General features: G+C 45.0%; 1 protein-coding gene across 1 annotated transcript in view; it reads right to left on the bottom strand.

The window, feature by feature from the left end:
- The window catches only part of LNPEP (leucyl and cystinyl aminopeptidase), a 258,314-nt gene that overhangs the window by 31,619 nt on the left and 207,794 nt on the right, over nt 1-18,901 (bottom strand). The window contains exons 11-15 of the mRNA XM_063964054.1: nt 17,350-17,438; nt 9,223-9,406; nt 8,136-8,292; nt 7,088-7,266; nt 5,281-5,442 (exon numbers count right to left, since the gene is read on the bottom strand). Coding sequence (XP_063820124.1) covers nt 5,281-5,442; nt 7,088-7,266; nt 8,136-8,292; nt 9,223-9,406; nt 17,350-17,438 — 771 coding nt within the window. The remainder of the gene's footprint in view (nt 1-5,280; nt 5,443-7,087; nt 7,267-8,135; nt 8,293-9,222; nt 9,407-17,349; nt 17,439-18,901) is intronic.

Raw genomic sequence — 18,901 nt, 5'->3', positions numbered from 1 at the left:
GGCAGCCGCCCAAGATGAGCCCACTTTCCTTGTGGAATGGGCTTTAACAGATTTTGGCTCTGGCAGTCCTGCCACAGAATGTGCAAGCTGAATTGTACTACAAATTCAACGAGCAATCGTCTGCTTAGAAGCAGGAGCACCCAGCTTGTTGGGTGCATACAGGATAAACAGCGAGTCAGATTTTCTGACTCCAGCCGTCCTGGAAACATATATTTTCAGGGCCCTGACTACGTACAACAACTTGGAGTCCTCCAAGTCCCTAGTAGCCGCAGGCACCACAATAGGTTGGTTCATGTGAAACGCTGAAACCACCTTAGGGAGAAATTGAGGACGAGTCCTCAATTCTGCCCTGTCTGAATGAAAAATTAGGTAAGGGCTTTTATATGACAAAGCCGCCAATTCTGAGACACGCCTGGCTGACGCCAGAGCTAACAGCATGACCACCTTCCATGTGAGATATCTTAATTCCACAGTGGTGAGTGGTTCAAACCAATGTGATTTTAGGAACCCTAAAACTACATTGAGATCCCAAGGTGCCACTGGTGGCACAAAGGGAGGCTGTATATGCAGTACCCCCTTGACAAACGTCTGAACTTCAGGCACTGAAGCCAGTTCTTTCTGGAAGAAGATCGACAGGGCCGAAATCTGAACCTTAATGGATCCTAATTTTAGGCCCATAGACAGTCCTGCTTGCAGGAAATGCAGGAAACGACCCAGTTGAAATTCCTCTGTGGGGGCCTTCTTGGCCTCACACCACGCAACATATTTTCGCCAAATGCGGTGATAATGTTTCGCGGTTACATCCTTCCTGGCTTTGATCAGGGTAGGGATGACTTCATCTGGAATGCCTTTTTCCATCAGGATCCGGCGTTCAACCGCCATGCCGTCAAACGCAGCCGCGGTAAGTCTTGGAACAGACAAGGTCCCTGCTGGAGCAGGTCCTTTCTTAGAGGTAGAGGCCACGGGTCCTCCGTGAGCATCTCTTGCAGTTCCGGGTACCAAGTTCTTCTTGGCCAATCCGGAGCCACGAGTATAGTCCTTACTCCTCTCCTTCTTATGATTCTCAGTACTTTGGGTATGAGAGGCAGAGGAGGGAACACATACACCGACTGGTACACCCACGGTGTTACCAGAGCGTCCACCGCTATTGCCTGAGGGTCCCTTGACCTGGCGCAATATCTGTCCAGTTTTTTGTTGAGACGGGACGCCATCATGTCCACCTTTGGTTTTTCCCAACGGTTTACAATCACTTGGAAGACTTCTGGGTGAAGTCCCCACTCCCCCGGGTGGAGGTCGTGTCTGCTGAGGAAGTCTGCTTCCCAGTTGTCCACTCCCGGAATGAACACTGCTGACAGTGCCACCACATGATTTTCCGCCCAGCGGAGAATCCTTGCAGCTTCTGCCATTGCCCTCCTGCTTCTTGTGCCGCCCTGTCTGTTGACGTGGGCGACTGCCGTGATGTTGTCCGATTGGATCAATACCGACTGACCCTGAAGCAGAGGCCTTGCTTGACTTAGGGCATTGTAAATGGCCCTTAGTTCCAGAATATTTATGTGAAGAGACGTTTCCATGCTTGACCACAAGCCCTGGAAATTTCTTCCCTGTGTGACTGCTCCCCAGCCTCTCAGACTGGCATCCGTGGTCACCAGCATCCAATCCTGAATGCCGAATCTGCGGCCCTCTAGAAGATAAGCACTCTGTAACCACCACAGGAGAGACACCCTTGTCCTTGGAGATAGGGTTATCCGCTGATGCATCTGAAGATGCGATCCGGACCATTTGTCCAGCAGATCCCACTGAAAAGTTCTTGCATGGAATCTTCCGAATGGAATTGCTTCGTAAGAAGCCACCATTTTTCCCAGGACTCTCGTGCATTGATGCACTGACACTTGGCCTGGTTTTAGGAGGTTCCTGACTAGCTCGGATAACTCCCTGGCCTTCTCCTCCGGGAGAAACACCTTTTTCTGGACTGTGTCCAGAATCATCCCCAGGAACAGTAGACGTGTTGTTGGAATCAGCTGTGATTTTGGGATATTTAGAATCCACCCGTGCTGACGTAGCACTACCTGAGACAGTGCTACTCCGAACTCTAACTGTTTCCTGGATCTTGCCCTTATCAGGAGATCGTCCAAGTAAGGGATAATTAAGACGCCTTTTCTTCGAAGAAGAATCATCATTTCGGCCATTACCTTGGTAAAGACCCGGGGTGCCGTGGACAATCCAAACGGCAGCGTCTGAAACTGATAATGACAGTTTTGAACCACAAACCTGAGGTACCCCTGGTGAGAAGGGAAGATTGGGACATGGAGATAAGCATCTTTGATGTCCAGAGATACCATAAGGTCCCCTTCTTCCAGGTTCGCTATCACTGCTCTGAGTGATTCCATCTTGAATTTGAACCTTTTTATGTAAGTGTTCAAGGATTTTAGATTTAAAATTGGTCTCACCGAGCCGTCCGGCTTCGGTACCACAAACAGCGTGGAATAATACCCCTTTTCCTGTTGTAGGAGGGGTACCTTGATTATCACCTGCTGGGAATACAGCTTGTGAATAGCTTCCAATACTGCCTCCCTGTCGGAGGGAGACGTTGGAAGAGCAGACTTCAGGAATCGGCGAGGGGGAGACGTCTCGAATTCCAATTTGTACCCCTGTGATACTACCTGCAGGATCCAGGGGTCCACTTGCGAGTGAGCCCACTGCGCGTTGAAATTTTTGAGACGGCCCCCACCGTGCCTGAGTCCGCTTGTAAAGCCCCAGCGTCATGCTGAAGACTTGGCAGAAGCGGGGGAGGGCTTCTGCTCCTGGGAAGAGGCTGCCTGGTGCAGTCTTTTTCCCCTTCCTCTGCCCCGGGGCAGAAATGAGTGGCCTTTTGCCCGCTTGTTCTTATAGGAACGAAAGGACTGAGTTTGAAAAGACGGTGTCTTTTTCTGCTGAGAGGTGACCTGGGGTAAAAAGGTGGACTTTCCAGCCGTTGCCGTGGCCACCAGGTCTGATAGACCGACCCCAAATAACTCCTCTCCTTTATACGGCAATACTTCCATATGTCGTTTGGAATCTGCATCACCTGACCACTGTCGCGTCCATAACGCCCTTCTGGCAGAAATGGACATCGCACTCACTCTTGATGCCAGGGTGCAAATATCCCTCTGTGCATCTCGCATATATAGTAATGCATCCTTTAAATGCTCTATAGTTAATAAAATACTGTCCCTATCCAGGGTATCAATATTTTCAGTCAGGGAATCCGACCAAGCCACTCCAGCACTGCACATCCAGGCTGAGGCGATTGCTGGTCGCAGTATAACACCAGTATGTGTGTATATACCTTTTAGGATATTTTCCAGCCTTCTATCAGCTGGTTCCTTGAGGGCGGCCGTATCAGGAGACGGTAACGCCACTTGTTTTGATAAGCGTGTGAGCGCCTTATCTACCCTAGGGGGTGTTTCCCAACGTGCCCTAACCTCTGGCGGGAAAGGGTATAGTGCCAATAATTTGTTAGAAATCAGCAGTTTTTTATCGGGGGAAACCCACGCTTTATCACACACCTCATTTAATTCCTCTGATTCAGGAAAAACTACTGGTAGTTTTTTCACACCCCACATAATACCCTTTTTTGTGGTACTTGTAGTGTCAGAAATGTTCAATGCCTCCTTCATTGCCGTGATCATATAAAGTGTGGCCCTACTGGACATTACGTTTGTCTCCTCACCGTCGACACTGGATTCAGTATCCGTGTCTGGGTCTGTGTCGACCATCTGAGGTAACGGGCGTTTTAGCGCCCCTGACGGTGTCTGAGACGCCTGAACAGGCACTAACTGATTTGCCGGCTGTCTCATGTCGTCAACAGTTTTTTGCAAAGTGCTGACATTGTCACGTAATTCTTTAAATACGACCATCCAGTCAGGTGTCGACTCCCTAGGGGGTGACATCACTAACACAGGCAATTGCTCTGCTTCCACATCATTTTCCTCCTCATACATGTCGACACAATCGTACCGACACCCAGCACACACACAGGGAATGCTCTGATAGAGGACAGGACCCCACTAGCCCTTTGGGGAGACAGAGGGAGAGTTTGCCAGCACACACCAGAGCGCTATATATATACAGGGATAACCTTATATAAGTGTTACTCCCTGTTATAGCTGCTGTTTTTATATATTAGCTGCCAATAGTGCCCCCCCTCTCTGTTTTACCCTGTTTCTGTAGTGCAGGACTGCAGGGGAGAGTCAGGGAGCCGTCCTTCCAGCGGAGCTGTGAATGAAAATGGCGCTTGTGTGCTGAGGAGAAAGGCTCCGCCCCCTTCACGGCGGCCTTTTCTCCCGCTTTTTTCAGGAAAACTGGCAGGGGTTAAATGCATCCATATAGCCCAGGAGCTATATGTGATGCATTTCTTTAGCCATATAAGGTTTTTACAGTGTTTTATTGCGTCTCAGGGCGCTCCCCCCCAGCGCCCTGCACCCTCAGTGACCGGAGTGTGAAGTGTGCTGAGAGCAATGGCGCACAGCTGCAGTGCTGTGCGCTACCTTATTTGAAGACAGGAACGTCTTCTGCCGCCGATTTCTCCGGACCTCTTCGCTCTTCTGGCTCTGTAAGGGGGCCGGCGGCGCGGCTCCGGGACCCATCCAGGCTGAACCTGTGATCGTCCCTCTGGAGCTAATGTCCAGTAGCCAAGAAGCCCAATCCACTCTGCACGCAGGTGAGTTCGCTTCTTCTCCCCTTAGTCCCACGATGCAGTGAGCCTGTTGCCAGCAGGACTCACTGAAAATAAAAAACCTATTTAAACTTTTACTTCTAAGCAGCTCAGGAGAGCCACCTAGCATGCACCCTTCTCGTTCGGGCACAAAAATCTAACTGAGGCTTGGAGGAGGGTCATAGGGGGAGGAGCCAGTGCACACCAGCTAGTCTAAAGCTTTTACTTTTGTGCCCAGTCTCCTGCGGAGCCGCTATTCCCCATGGTCCTTACGGAAGTCCCAGCATCCACTAGGACGTCAGAGAAAATTAATGACTGTCGACCTACGTCTTGTCGACCTAATTACCGTAAAGCCCTATAAACAACAATTTAAGTTCGATCAAATTTGTCATGTTACACATTGATTGGTTGCTGCCACTACCGCTAACTACTCAGATGCCATATGATCTGCGGCAGATGGTATCGCTGGACCATTCCACTCTCCTGAGGCTAGCTCACTGTTCCTGTGAGCACGTGCCATAGTGGCGGTAGGTCCGTCACTGCACACCATGTCACATTGTGTAATGCCCAGTTACTAATATACATACCATTGTAATTTCTTGCCGCTATCCGTGCATGTAAGACCTTCTAGTATCTTGATCTTTTCAGCCTCAAACAAAGATGATATGTACTTGCTCAGGAGGTATTGCCAACCTTCATCTGTTTGGGAACCAACTTTAAATACGATTTTCATGACAGCTGTTGGCAGTCTAAGTAGACAAAACATGAACATTGTACCTGAGTACATAATATGCCAGATTACCAATCACGGATTAGAAAGCATCAAGCGCAATGGAGACTGTGCTGTATTTATGGCATTGGTTGTAGCTGTGCTATTATCAGCAAGTTCTCATGCTCCTGATCTACAGCAGGAACCGTGCCTTCCATGTAACAGCGTCCTCATCATACAGCACGTGATGTTCTGTTACACTAATGACGGACCTTCTCTATGGCCAATAGGAATCCAATAATGAACAAGGATGCCAGGCTACTGTTACAGCAATCATAAAGTTCATACAGGACTAGCACACATTGCCAGGTCACGCCCTTGCTGGGAGGTGCAGGAGACCCCACCACAGGTGGCTGGGTTATAATAATTATTACATTATAATAAGGGGTGTGAAACAGATGTGAAAATATATATATATATATATATATATGTATATAAATATATATATATACATACATACATACACACAAACACGTTCAGTGACTAAGGATGTCGAGATGTGAGGCAACACTAACCTATGGCTTTGGCCTAATGCCACTCTGATATACCTAGGATAGAGAAATACATACATGTTTTAAAATAAGTCCTGTAGAGGGTTAATGCCATTTGCACTAAGCTGTACGAATGAATTAGAGAACACGACATCCATCAGCATAACATAGACCTATTTTTGATACATACAGATGTGTCGTCATACACCTAGCCTCAATACCCCATGCGGTGCGAGATGCCACGCGGGGGCAACTAGGGGGGTAGGTTTGGGCACCACGGGGGTCGGTTAGGGTTAGGCTGTGGAGAGGGAGGGTGAGGAGGGTAGATGTGAAGGGTAAGTATAGTTACTGTAAACCTGTCAGGATTCTCCCCATGGGGATGCTGCTGTCGATTTTCTGACCGCCAGCATCCTGAACGCTGGTCAATTCGTATCACACCCTATTGATCCCCACAGTACTCAAATAGCTAGCCTTGCAGCTATATTATATGAAGTTGTGTCAGTCTGTTTGCATTACGTAGGTGTATTTTCATTTGGCCATATACAGGAAAGAAGATTCCCATATGACTTTTAAAGAGCTAATCAATTGATGGAATCTGTTTTCATTTAATCACACTTTATATTGAAAATGCCAGTAATGTATTAACTTGTAACAGTCAAGACACAAATCCCTCTTCTTTGTACATCACTTCATTACAGTACTGTATTGGGTGCAAATAGGGTAATGAGACTTTAGCACAACATATGGTATCATGAGGCAAAAGCATATGCGCTAGTACGCCTGACAAACATACGGTGCAAGTAATATGGATTTTAAATAGAATGAGTTGCATCAGATTTGATATACACACATAATAATTACACTTTATTGCATGTTGTATACAACTCTGTATGCTTTCTCTGGCAGAATACTGCATAGACATGCTGGGAGTTGTAGTTCAATACCAACTGTGGAGCCTGTGGCTACAATAAATGTATACTTTTTACAATAATTAGATTGTAAGCTCTTCAGGACTATGGACTCCTATAAATGTACATTCAGTGTATCTCTATTAATAAACTATGCATGCATATCCTGGTTTATCAAGCTTTGTAGATTTCATACTGGCAGATAAAAAGCAGTAGCAAGCCTTACATTGTACCATTCTTCCACCATTTAGTGAACAGGTCATTGGCGGTAGTTACGCAATTTTGATCTTCATTTGAACACGCTAAACCCAGGAGTATTGATCTTAGTTCTTGCTCAGCCAATGTTCCTTCATCACTCCAGCTCTGCTCACTAACAAGCGTTGTTAGCAGATCCAAGAGACGACCCTACAATAAAGGGATAAAGGGAAAATGTTGGCATGGTAGCTGTCTGCGGTACTGAAACACCTAACGGCAGTAAGGCATGTCCAGGAATTACTATGACAGATATTGCATATAACTCCCGTGCCATGTTAAGTCATTACTTGATGCAAAAATATTTTTTCTTTTTATGCAGCAAAAAAAAAAAAAAGTGTCTCTAAACAAAAAAAAGAAAAGAAAGGGTTTTACTCAAAGTCAACTGTAAGAAAAAAGAAATAAATCACATACAGTATAAATGAAATGAGGGTCTGATTCAGAGATGGATGCAGTGAGCATTGGTGCTGCATTGGGACGCATTGTATCACCATCACGGCCAACGGTCGTGATGGTTGCAGCCCTCGGCCAGCCTCAGCTTACTCACACTGGCTACCGAAACGCAAATACAGTTGCAGGCACACATGGAATATAGGCATGCTGCATATCATTTTAATCAGCAGAAGCTGCTCATACGTCCTATTGCATGACTTTGCGACGGGGAAACCTGAAAAAAGACGCTCAGCGCTACCAAGTCACACGGTACTCACGCATTGTGTGTAGCACACAGAACAGAAATGTAAGAGGACACATCTTTATGTTATACAAAAATCTGATTGGTGGCTATGGGCAACTTCTTCACTCTTCACCCTACTTGATACATCTCCCCAAATGTACTTCATATTATAATTTAGTAGTAGGAAACACGTAGCACTACACAGTATGAGTGTCCACAATGTGTCTGCTGTACTCAGCAGATTAAAAAAAAAAAAAAAGCTGCATTAAAAATTGCAATTTTATTTGGATCAGCTAAAAATTTACACACTGTAAATAAGAAGATACAATGTAAGGACCAGACGCACCTTTAAATGCGATGCCAGATCACTATAACCATGCTTAGCTAAAAGACCGTGGATGTGGTGGATCTGATGAACTGCCTGTTCGATGGGGGCAGTGTCCGTTTCATTCACAAGATAGGAAATGAAGTCCATGGCCTTCGTCAGGGGGAACTTCCCTACACTGACAAACCAGAAAGGAGAGATATTCAATGACCATGCAGTAACACGCATCATATGATCACAGCTGCAGTAAAAACATTTATTTAGCAAATATAGTTTATGGTAGTCATACAGTACACAACTAACCTCTGCTATTAGAAAGTCTTGTAAATTGTGTTATAATAGTGGTGTCCTCATTACTTAGTTATGCGTCATCACTTGATTACTAGTGATACTACTAGGGACATCCCTTGCACTAATAAGGACATTATTATCACGATCATTTACTAAAATATTATTATTTCTTACTAACCCTTGTTTCATTTAAAAAAATTTAAAAAAAAAAGTGTTTTCATTACAGGTCTGAAACCAAGTGACACACATCAGCTCACACTACATGTAATAGTCATTTGAGTGCTGATCCAATATTCAAAAGTAAACCCTGATCTGTCACTGCCTTCCAGAGAACTGAGCATGTTGCTTTAGCTTATGGAATATTCACATCCGGGAACAATGTTTAAAACGGATATAACGACAATATTTCGACTGCCTTGTGGGACAGGGTTGGTATCCAAGAAGTAGTAAGTGATGTGAATCTGAATCGTGGTCCAGATGTGTACACAGCAAAACCGCAAGATGCAGAGATTATTCACTTAGTAATGTCAATAAATCAGCTGCATGCTGAAGCATCCAGAGCAAGTCTGAGGTCAGCGAATATTTCCTGTCCAGTATGAAATACAAACAACATTCCAATAAGCAATGAAACATATTGCTGGCAGTGCGGAGAGAGCTGAAACTACATTAACACACAGGCAATAAATCATTCCTTATCTTAAAGTGAAAAGTACATATATATACTACATGAAAACTGCCTGCATTATACTGACAAAATGAATGGAAGAAAAGAGAATTGTATAAAGTTGAATTAAAAAGATAATTTAATAAAATTTACCCAGAAAGCACAAATATGTCATGGATCAGACTGGCTCGATCGCTGGCAGCTAGAACAGAGTGATTATTCCAGAGCTGATTAATAAGTGCGTCCCAGCCGTCCGTACCATAATCCACTATATAGTATCCAGTCATCTTTAAGTTAAACTTTAACCATGATGGCTCGCTCGGGAGAACAAATGTATCTACAGAGAACACATAAAAAAAAGTAGATGGTTTCTGAGGGTATATAAAAGTGCACACAAATGTCATCACATTTCATAGCTTATAGTTACCACTAGGTGTATAGCACGGGTTAGGTATGGTATCCTGGTGCTCAGAATCCTGACTAATTTGAGTAAGTATTGTAACACTAATCCTAACCCACCCCTCCCGCAGCCTAACGCTTACAGGTGGTCATTCAGAGTTGTTCGCTCGTTGCCGATTTTCGCTATGCTGCGATTTGCTGCTAAATGTGCATGGTACGCAGCGCGCATGCGCTTAGTTATTTAACTAAAAACTTAGCAGTTTTGCTGTTGTCCGTGCGGCGCTTTTCAGTCGCACTGCTGATCGGTGAGTGATTGACAGGAAAGGGGCGTTTCTGGGTGGTAACTGAGCGTTTTCCGGGAGTGTGCTAAAAAACGCAGGCATGTCAGGCAAAAACGCAGGAGTGGCTGGCTGAACGCAGGGCGTGTTTGTGACGTCAAACCAGGAACTAAACGGACTGAGGTGATCGCAATCTAGGAGTAGGTCTGGAGCTACTCAGAAACTGCAAGGAATTATTTATTAGCAGTTCTGCTAATCTTTCATTCGCTATTCTGCTATGCTAAGATACACTCCCAGAGGGCAGCGGCCTAGCGTTTGCAATGCTGCTAAAAGCAGCTAGCGAGCTAACAACTCGGAATGACCACCACTGTCCCTTCCCACAGCCAAACCCTAGCCCTCCCCCTACTGCCTAACCCTAATCGTTCCCTCCCAAAGCCTAACTCTAATCCTCCCCCTAGTGCCTAACCCTAACCCACAACTCTCCTGCAGCTAACCTTTATTGTCCCACATTTCATAGCTTATAGTTACCATTAGTTGTATAGCACAGGTTGGGTATCATATCCTGGCGCACAGCATGCAGACCGTCAGAAACCTGACTGATTTGGGTAAGTATTGTAACACTAATCCTAACCCACCCCTCCCGCAGTCTAACCCTAATCATCCCCTCCCAAAGCCCAACTCTAATACTGCCGCAGTGCCTAACCTTAACCCACCCCTCCTGCAGCCTAACCCTTACTGTCCCCTCCCACGGTATAACCCTAGACCTCCCCCAAGTGCCTAACCCTAACCCTTCCCTCCTGCAGTCTAACTCTGTTCCCTCCCAAAGTCTAACTCTAATATTCCTCCTAGTGCCTAACCCTTACCAACCCCTCTCCTGCAGCCTAACCCCTACTGTCTCCTCCCACAGCCCAACCTTATTCCTCCCCCTATTGCCTAACCCTAACCCACCCCTCCTGCAGCCTAACCCTTACTGTCCCCTCCCTTGGTATAACCCTAGCTCTCCCCCAAGTGCCTAACCCTAACCCACCCCTCCTGCAGTCTAACCTTTACTGTCCCCTCCCACCGCATAGCCCTAGCCGTTCCCCTAGTGCCTAACCCTAACCCTTCCCTCCCACGGCCTAACCCATACTGTCCCCTCCCATAGCATAACCCTAGCCCTTCCCCTAGTGCCTAACCCTAACCGTACCCTCCCAAAGCCTAACTCTAATCCTCCCCCCTAGTGCCTAACCCACCTCTCCTGCAGCCTAACCCTTATTGTCGCCTCCCACAGCCCAACCTTATTCCTCCCCCTATTGCCTAATCCTAACCCACCCCTCCTGCGGCCTAAACCATACTGTCCCCTCCCACAGCATAACCCTAACCGTCCCCTCCCAAAGCCAAACTCTAATCCTCCGCCCTAGTGCCTAACCCGAACCCACCCCTCCTGCAGCCTAACGCTTAAATGTCCACTCTCAGAGCCTAACCCTGGGAGTTTGCTATTGAGTACATCCCGTATAGCATAGATACATCCTTAGGAATAAACGTATCAATACGTATGGGCAGTTTGAATTTTATCTATAACACTTAGTGGGGTATATGCAATTGCGGTCGAATTCCCGAAATTGTCGAATTTCGGGTCATTTTCGACCAAAAAAAAAAAATCGCCTATGCAATTCAGTGCTTTCCGACCAAAAAACGGACTTTCAAAATTCGACTTTTTGAAAATCGAATTTTTGCAAATTCGACTTTTCTGCAATGATACAAGTGCTGCAATTCGACCAAAGCATATTCAATTCAAGTTTGGAAATTCGACAGCAGGGCTTTTAGACAGCAAATTCGTCATTTTCAATCCGCCACACTTTGGAGGGTGAAAACAAATAAAAAAAATTTAAACATGTTTTTTTTGGTGTTTTTTTTTTTGGGAATAGCAGATCTATTTATATTAGAAGGGATTAGGTACTTTTTTTTTTTTTTTGGGAGGCACAAATATTATTTATATATTTTTTAAAATATTATTATTATTATTTTTTTTATGCTGGAACGGTAAAATCTAAAAAAAAAATGGCGTGGGGTCCCCCCTCCAAAGCATAACCAGCCTCGGGCTCATTGAGCTGGTCCTGGTTCTAAAAATGCGGGGGGAAAATTGACAGGGGATCCCCCGTATTTTTAAAACCAGCACCGGGCTCTGCGCCTGGTGCTGGTGCCAAAAATACGGGGGACAAAAAGAGTAGGGGTCCAACGTATTTTTAACACCAGCATCGGGCTCCACTAGCTGGACAGATAATGCCACAGCCGGGGGTCACTTTTATGCCGTGCCCTGCGGCCGTGGCATTAAATATCCAACTAGTCACCCCTGGCCGGGGTACCCTGGGGGAGTGGGGACCCCTTCAATCAAGGGGTCCCCCCCCCCAGCCACCCAAGGGCCAGGGGTGAAGCCCGAGGCTGTCCCCCCCCATCCAATGGGCTGCGGATGGGGGGGCTGATAGCCTTTTGTGATATAAAAAGATATTGTTTTTTCCAGTAGTACTACAAGTCCCAGCAAGCCTCCCCCGCAAGCTGGTACTTGGAGAACCACAAGTACCAGCATGCGGGAGAAAAACGGGCCCGCTGGTACCTGTAGTACTACTGGGAAAAAAATACCCAAATAAAAACAGGACACACACACCGTCGACAGTAAAACTTTATTTCATACGTCGACACACACATACTTACCTATGTTCACACGCCGACATCGGTCCTCTTCTCCATGTAGAATCCACGGATACCTGAAAAGAAAAGTTCAATATACTCACCTCAGCCATGGTCCAGAGATACATCCACGTACTTGGCAAAAAAACAAACCGCAAATACCCGACCACCGGACTGAAAGGGGTCCCATGCTGACACATGGGACACCTTTCCACGAATGAGACCTGTCAGTGACAGCTGTCACAGACAGGTCTCTAAGCCAATCAGGAAGCGCAACTTCGTTGCGCTCACCTGATTGGCTGAGCGCTGTCTGTACTGTGACAGCGCATCGCACAGCTCCCTCCATTATATTCAATGGTGGGAACTTAGCGGCTAGCGGTAAGGTCACCCGCCGGTCAGCGGCTGACCGGCGGGTGACCCCACCGCTACCCGCAAAGTTCCCACCATTGAAAGTAATGGAGCGGCTTTGCGAGGCGCTGTCACAGTACAGACAGCGCTCAGCCAATCAGGTGAGCGCCACGGCAGTAGCGCTTCCTGATTGGCTGAAGGGACGTCAGTGACAGGAGTCACGTGATGTCCCGGCATTCGGGGAAAGGGGTCTAATGTGAAAGCATTGGACCCCTTTCATTAGTCCGCTGGATCGGTGTTCGTTTTTTTTTTTTGCCAAGTACGTGGATTATCTCTCTGGACCTGGATGTACCTCTGGACGCTGGTAGGTGAGTATAATTTTTTTACAGGTACCTCGGATCGTCGGAGACCGTGGCAGTCGGCGTGTCAACATAGGTAAGTATGTGTGTGTCGGTAGTGTGTAATAAAGTTTTACTGTCAAGGTGTCTGTGTCCTGTTTTTATTTGGGTATTTTTTTCCCAGTAGTACTACAGGTACCAGCGGGCCCGTTTTACTCCCGCATGCTGGTACTTGTGGTTCTCCAAGTACCAGCTTGCGGGGGAGGCTTGCTGGGACTTGTAGTACTACTGGAAAAAACAATATCTTTTTATTATCACAAAAGGCTATCAGCCCTCCCATCCGCAGCCCATTGGATGGGGGGGGGACAGCCTCGGGCTTCACCCCTGGCCCTTGGGTGGCTGGGGGGGGGGACCCCTTGATTGAAGGGGTCCCCACTCCCCCAGGGTACCCCGGCCAGGGGTGACTAGTTGGATATTTGATGCCACGGCCGCAGGGCACGGCATAAAAGTGACCTCCGGCTGTGGCATTATCTGTCCAGCTAGTGGAGCCCGATGCTGGTGTTAAAAATACGGGGGACCCCTACTCTTTTTGTCCCCCGTATTTTTGGCACCAGCATCAGGCGCAGAGCCCGGTGCTGGTTTTAAAAATACGGGGGATCCCTGGCCAATTTTTCCCCGGATTTTTAGAACCAGGACCAGCTCGATGAGCCCGAGGCTGGTTATGCTTTGGAGGGGGGACCCCACGCCATTTTTTTTCCGGGTTTTTCCCGTTTTTTCCCGTTTTTTAAAATCGCGGCAAAATCCGCCAAATCGGCCGATTTTCGCCCGCGACTCTGGCGAATCCGTTTTTCATTGAATATGGTGAATTCCGGAAGCCACCTTCCGGAATTCACCTGGCGAATTTGGTCGAATTAAAAAACGGCGAAAATTGCCGCGAATTCGACCGCAATTGCATATACCCCAATATGTGTTAAGTTATACGTTTATCTTATAAACTTATAAGTTTGTTACACAAGGAGGGCGACCCGGCACCGGTCTAAAATAATTTTTGATCACAAAAAACCCAAAATTGGACAATTTTTAAGTAAATCTTTAGTATAATGTCCAGTTTGGGGGTGCGCCCAGAGCCAGAAACATATGCATAAACAAAAGGGAGAAAAAAGAAGGCTCTTGTGTGGGCGCACTCATTAATTGTGGTTGAATAACTAGAATGATTAACTATAGGTTAATTAATCAGCAGATAAAACAAAATTTATTTAGAAATATTAAGAATATAATTGCCCCTTATCAAGAAGATGTGAATGATCCCAGATAAAAATGTTCTGGTCCTGCCTCAGGAAATGAGATGGAGAGGGGTAAAGACACTGCAAGTCATAAACCCTTTCTCACCCGGCCAGTACAGATAATCTGTATTAATGAGATCAATTGGGTCAATTGATTTTTAATTCTGTCATAATCCTAATGAAGGAATAACAGCTATTTTAAGCAGTAGACAATAGTAGAAAAAATCAAAGGATATACCTAGGTAGAGAGTGGAGAAGATAGAAGCAAGTGGTGATACTGCTGTTGGAGTCACATACCACACATCTTATGCGATGATTGTTGTTCTACAACACTGAGTATTCCCTGTGAGTCTCCACTTCAGGTACTAACTCAGCCCACACTGTTTCGCTTCCAAGATCGGACGAGATCGGGCATTGGCAGTGTGGTTTGATAGTAGAGAGATTAGGTCAGACTTCCAATGAGAGTGCACCTATATAGGGAGGGGTGATTTATAGGGTCTCACAGATACAGTGTGGATCTGCTGTTTATGTTAGGCAGGAGACATCAAATCCCACCAAGGTGGTATTGTGTCCCTGGATCACAAATGAGAGTCCACGGAAAAGAAAAAGATATATAGAATTAAGATGTAACTTGGTATATACCCTGAAAAATGTTAGAAATTGCCCGTATGTCAGAGTACACCTCAGTAAAAAAACAGGGATCAGGACAACTTTTTTCATGTGTACACAGGTACTAGGTTCGAGGACAGAAAATATATCAAAAGATAATTGTGGATACAGATTAATGGTACTGGTATATGCGATGAAAATTCACTTATGAAAGGAGTGTCACTAGAAACACTTGGTGTGAATTGGAGCTGTTATAATCACTAGGACATAAGAAAACAGACATCAATTCTCACATGACCCATGCAGCAATAGGACACCAGGATCTGCAGGAGGAAAGTCAAAAAAAGAAAATGCAGTATTTCTTTCCTATAAAATGCAGTTTGATCCTAATGAAATAGATTATGATGCATAAACCTAAACACCCAGGCACTCACCACCATTCAATATCTATCCGTTCCCCTATATCACGTCCCTAGGGTCGCCGCCTCACTAGTCCCACGGCACACCACCACCACCTGCCCTCGCCCCCACCCCATCCCCACCCCTATAACCCAGTTCCTCTGTGAGACCCTATAAATCACCCCTCCCTATATAGGTGCACTCTCATTGGAAGTCTGACCTAATCTCTCTACTATCAAACCACACTGCCAATGCCCGATCTCGTCCGATCTTGGAAGCGAAACAGTGTGGGCTGAGTTAGTACCTGAAGTGGAGACTCACAGGGAATACTCAGTGTTGTAGAACAACAATCATCGCATAAGATGTGTGGTATGTGACTCCAACAGCAGTATCACCACTTGCTTCTATCTTCTCCACTCTCTACCTAGGTATATCCTTTGATTTTTTCTACTATTGTCTACTGCTTAAAATAGCTGTTATTCCTTCATTAGGATTATGACAGAATTAAAAATCAATTGACCCAATTGATCTCATTAATACAGATTATCTGTACTGGCCGGGTGAGAAAGGGTTTATGACTTGCAGTGTCTTTACCCCTCTCCATCTCATTTCCTGAGGCAGGACCAGAACATTTTTATCTGGGATCATTCACATCTTCTTGATAAGGGGCAATTATATTCTTAATATTTCTAAATAAATTTTGTTTTATCTGCTGATTAATTAACCTATAGTTAATCATTCTAGTTATTCAACTACAATTAATGAGTGCGCCCACACAAGAGCCTTCTTTTTTCTCCCTTTTGTTTAAACTTATAAGTTTATCAGCAATGGATCATTTGGTGTGTACAAACCAATCACTGAAAAGATCATTTGTGAAAAGAGCGTTCTACTACAATTCCTACAAATACTGCTTGATTGGACAGCTGGAAGTTAACGTTTGTCCAGACACAGTTTACATTTTCTTAGTTACAGTCCGTTATTAGTACAAGCCATGTGTTGCACAAAAAGAGGGTGTGAAATTCACTGCTAACAATGTGGACATTAATATGCTTTTGCTGTAAATTCAGGTGGGACTGTGGGGTTAAGTCAGGGAGAAGGGGGTTAAAGAAAATGACAGAGTAGTGGGTGCTAATCTCTTTTATCCTTCATTTTGTGACCCTTATAAAACACCCAGACAATTCCTTTGATTTCATGTTTGGTTTGTGCTCAGACATGCACTGTCAAGTGTGGGACCTTATATAGACAGGTGTGTGCCTTTCCAAATCATGTCCAATCAACTGAATTTACCACAGGTGGGCTCCAATTAAGCTGTAGGAACATCTCAAAGATGATCAGTGGAAACAGGATGCACCTGAGCTCAATTTTGAGCTTCATGGCAAAGGCTGTGAATACTTACAGTATGTACATGTGATTTCTTAATTTTTTATTTTTAATACATTTGCAAAAATCTCAAAAAAGATCTTTTTTCACGTCATTATGGTGTATTGTGGGGGTAATTCCAAGTTGATCGCAGCAGGAAATTTTTTAGCAGTTGGGCAAAACCATGTGCACTGCAGGGGAGGCAGATATAACATTTGCAGAGAGAGTTAGATTTGGGTGGGTTATTTTATTTCTGTGCAGGGTAAATACTGGCTGCTTTATTTTTACACTGCAAATTAGATTGCAGATTGAGCACACCCCACCCAAATCTAACTCTCTCTGCACATGTTATATCTGCCTCCCCTGCAGTGCACATGGTTTTGCCCAATTGCTAACAGAATTCCTGCTGCGATCAACTTGGAATTACCCCCTGTGTGTAGAATTTTGAGGGAAAAAATGAATTTATTCCATCTTGGAATAAGGCTGTAACATAAGAAAAAGTGAAGCGCTGTGAATACTTTCCGGATGCACTGTATAATATTATTACTATGCAATGAAAAAAGATGGGTGACTGACCGTACTATTTAATACATTACTTACCTTGTGTTTTGTTGAGTAAGAAGACAGAGTCACATGAGGGAACAGTGCAAGGTCCAAAAGTATAAGAAAGTGGCAAATTCCATACCGTGCTAATAAAAACAGAACATTATTAGTATGTATTACACCTAAACAAACATTATACAGTGCACCTGCCAAGCCCGGGAGATTTGGAGTCTGGAAAAATACGATGACTTCATTTGATTTGTTAGATCGCTAGCATAATACATGTTTCTATATATACAAATGTGTCCCCTTACATCCTTGCTGCTATCAAGCTAAACAGCCCTTCATGACACGCCATGCCGTGGCGGGACTCTGTGGCGACATGTGTCATTTTTAGAGTCTTTTGCCGTGAAAATGCGTCTTAGACGCACAGGCAGGTTTTGCGGATTAAAAGGATATGCAGCATGCCTATATTCTGTGGGTAATAGCGTCTCGATCTGCATCCAAAATGAAAGGTTACAGTACTTTCAAGGAAAACACTGTAGCATATAATTTTGTATGCAAATACAGTCACAGTCACACAGAGAATATACTGTAGGCATGCTGCATATCATTTTAATCAGCAGAAGCTTCTTGTGCGCTCTATTACATTACACTGCATCTAAAGGTGTTAGGCAGCTTGCAATACTGATTCGATCCCAATGCGCGGTCCTGAGGGGTCGGTATCGCAAGGCTAGATAGACTGTTCAGGCAAGTCAATCTTGACTGTATAGTGTACTATCTAGTACAAAGTATAGTCAAAAAAGTCAAAATCGTACATAGACAAAATCTCAAGTACAGATTGTCAAAATCTATGCTATCTGGGCTCTGGGGGAGTTCAAGGGAAATCGCATAGTCAAACTCGGGCATAGCAAGGATCTCACCGTGTGTATGCACCTTGAGACGCATTTTTTGTGGCAAAAAAAAATGCAAAAAAAAGCGCTCAGTGCTAGAGTCACATGACACTCACGCGTTGTGTGTAACGTGGCTTGTAGTGCATGGAGCAAAGTTGTAAGAGGACACATCTGTATATATTTAGTCTAGTACAAAGACAAGTATTTTATGATTAGTTATGGCTTGTAACTGGGAGACAAGCAGTACTTCTACGTACGGTTATATTATTCCTTAGTATGGCTTATTTGCACTTGTTCTGTTGTAGAACATTCAGTAGCACCAAAATGGACACATAAAATATTTTTTTTTAATTCAATTCTTTTTTATTGATTTTCAGTTTTTACTTAAACAAAAACACAAAGAAAAAAAACAGCGCAACTCACATCAGAACCCCACCCTGGGAATACGCAGATTCCCATGTCGAGTAGGGACCAATTATCATACTTATCATAGTAAACCGGTGCAGGCTCAACCTTCGAATCGTAAATTATAAGTTAGAATCAATATCACATGGTAGCATATAACTTGTATAACAATGTGCCGTGCATAATCCTCTACGGCCACACTTCTTAAATATTGAGCTAAACGCAGAGCTACAGCACTGACACTGGAGCGGGAGTGGCTGACCGCGGGCGCCAGGGGACAACGCAAACAACAAGAGGCAGTTCACCCGATA

Source organism: Pseudophryne corroboree, chromosome 1 (assembly GCF_028390025.1).
Source record: "Pseudophryne corroboree isolate aPseCor3 chromosome 1, aPseCor3.hap2, whole genome shotgun sequence".
Taxonomy (NCBI): Eukaryota; Metazoa; Chordata; class Amphibia; order Anura; family Myobatrachidae; genus Pseudophryne; species Pseudophryne corroboree.
The sequence above is the reverse complement of the archived record's forward strand: the minus strand, read 5'-3'. Positions and strand labels throughout refer to the sequence as shown.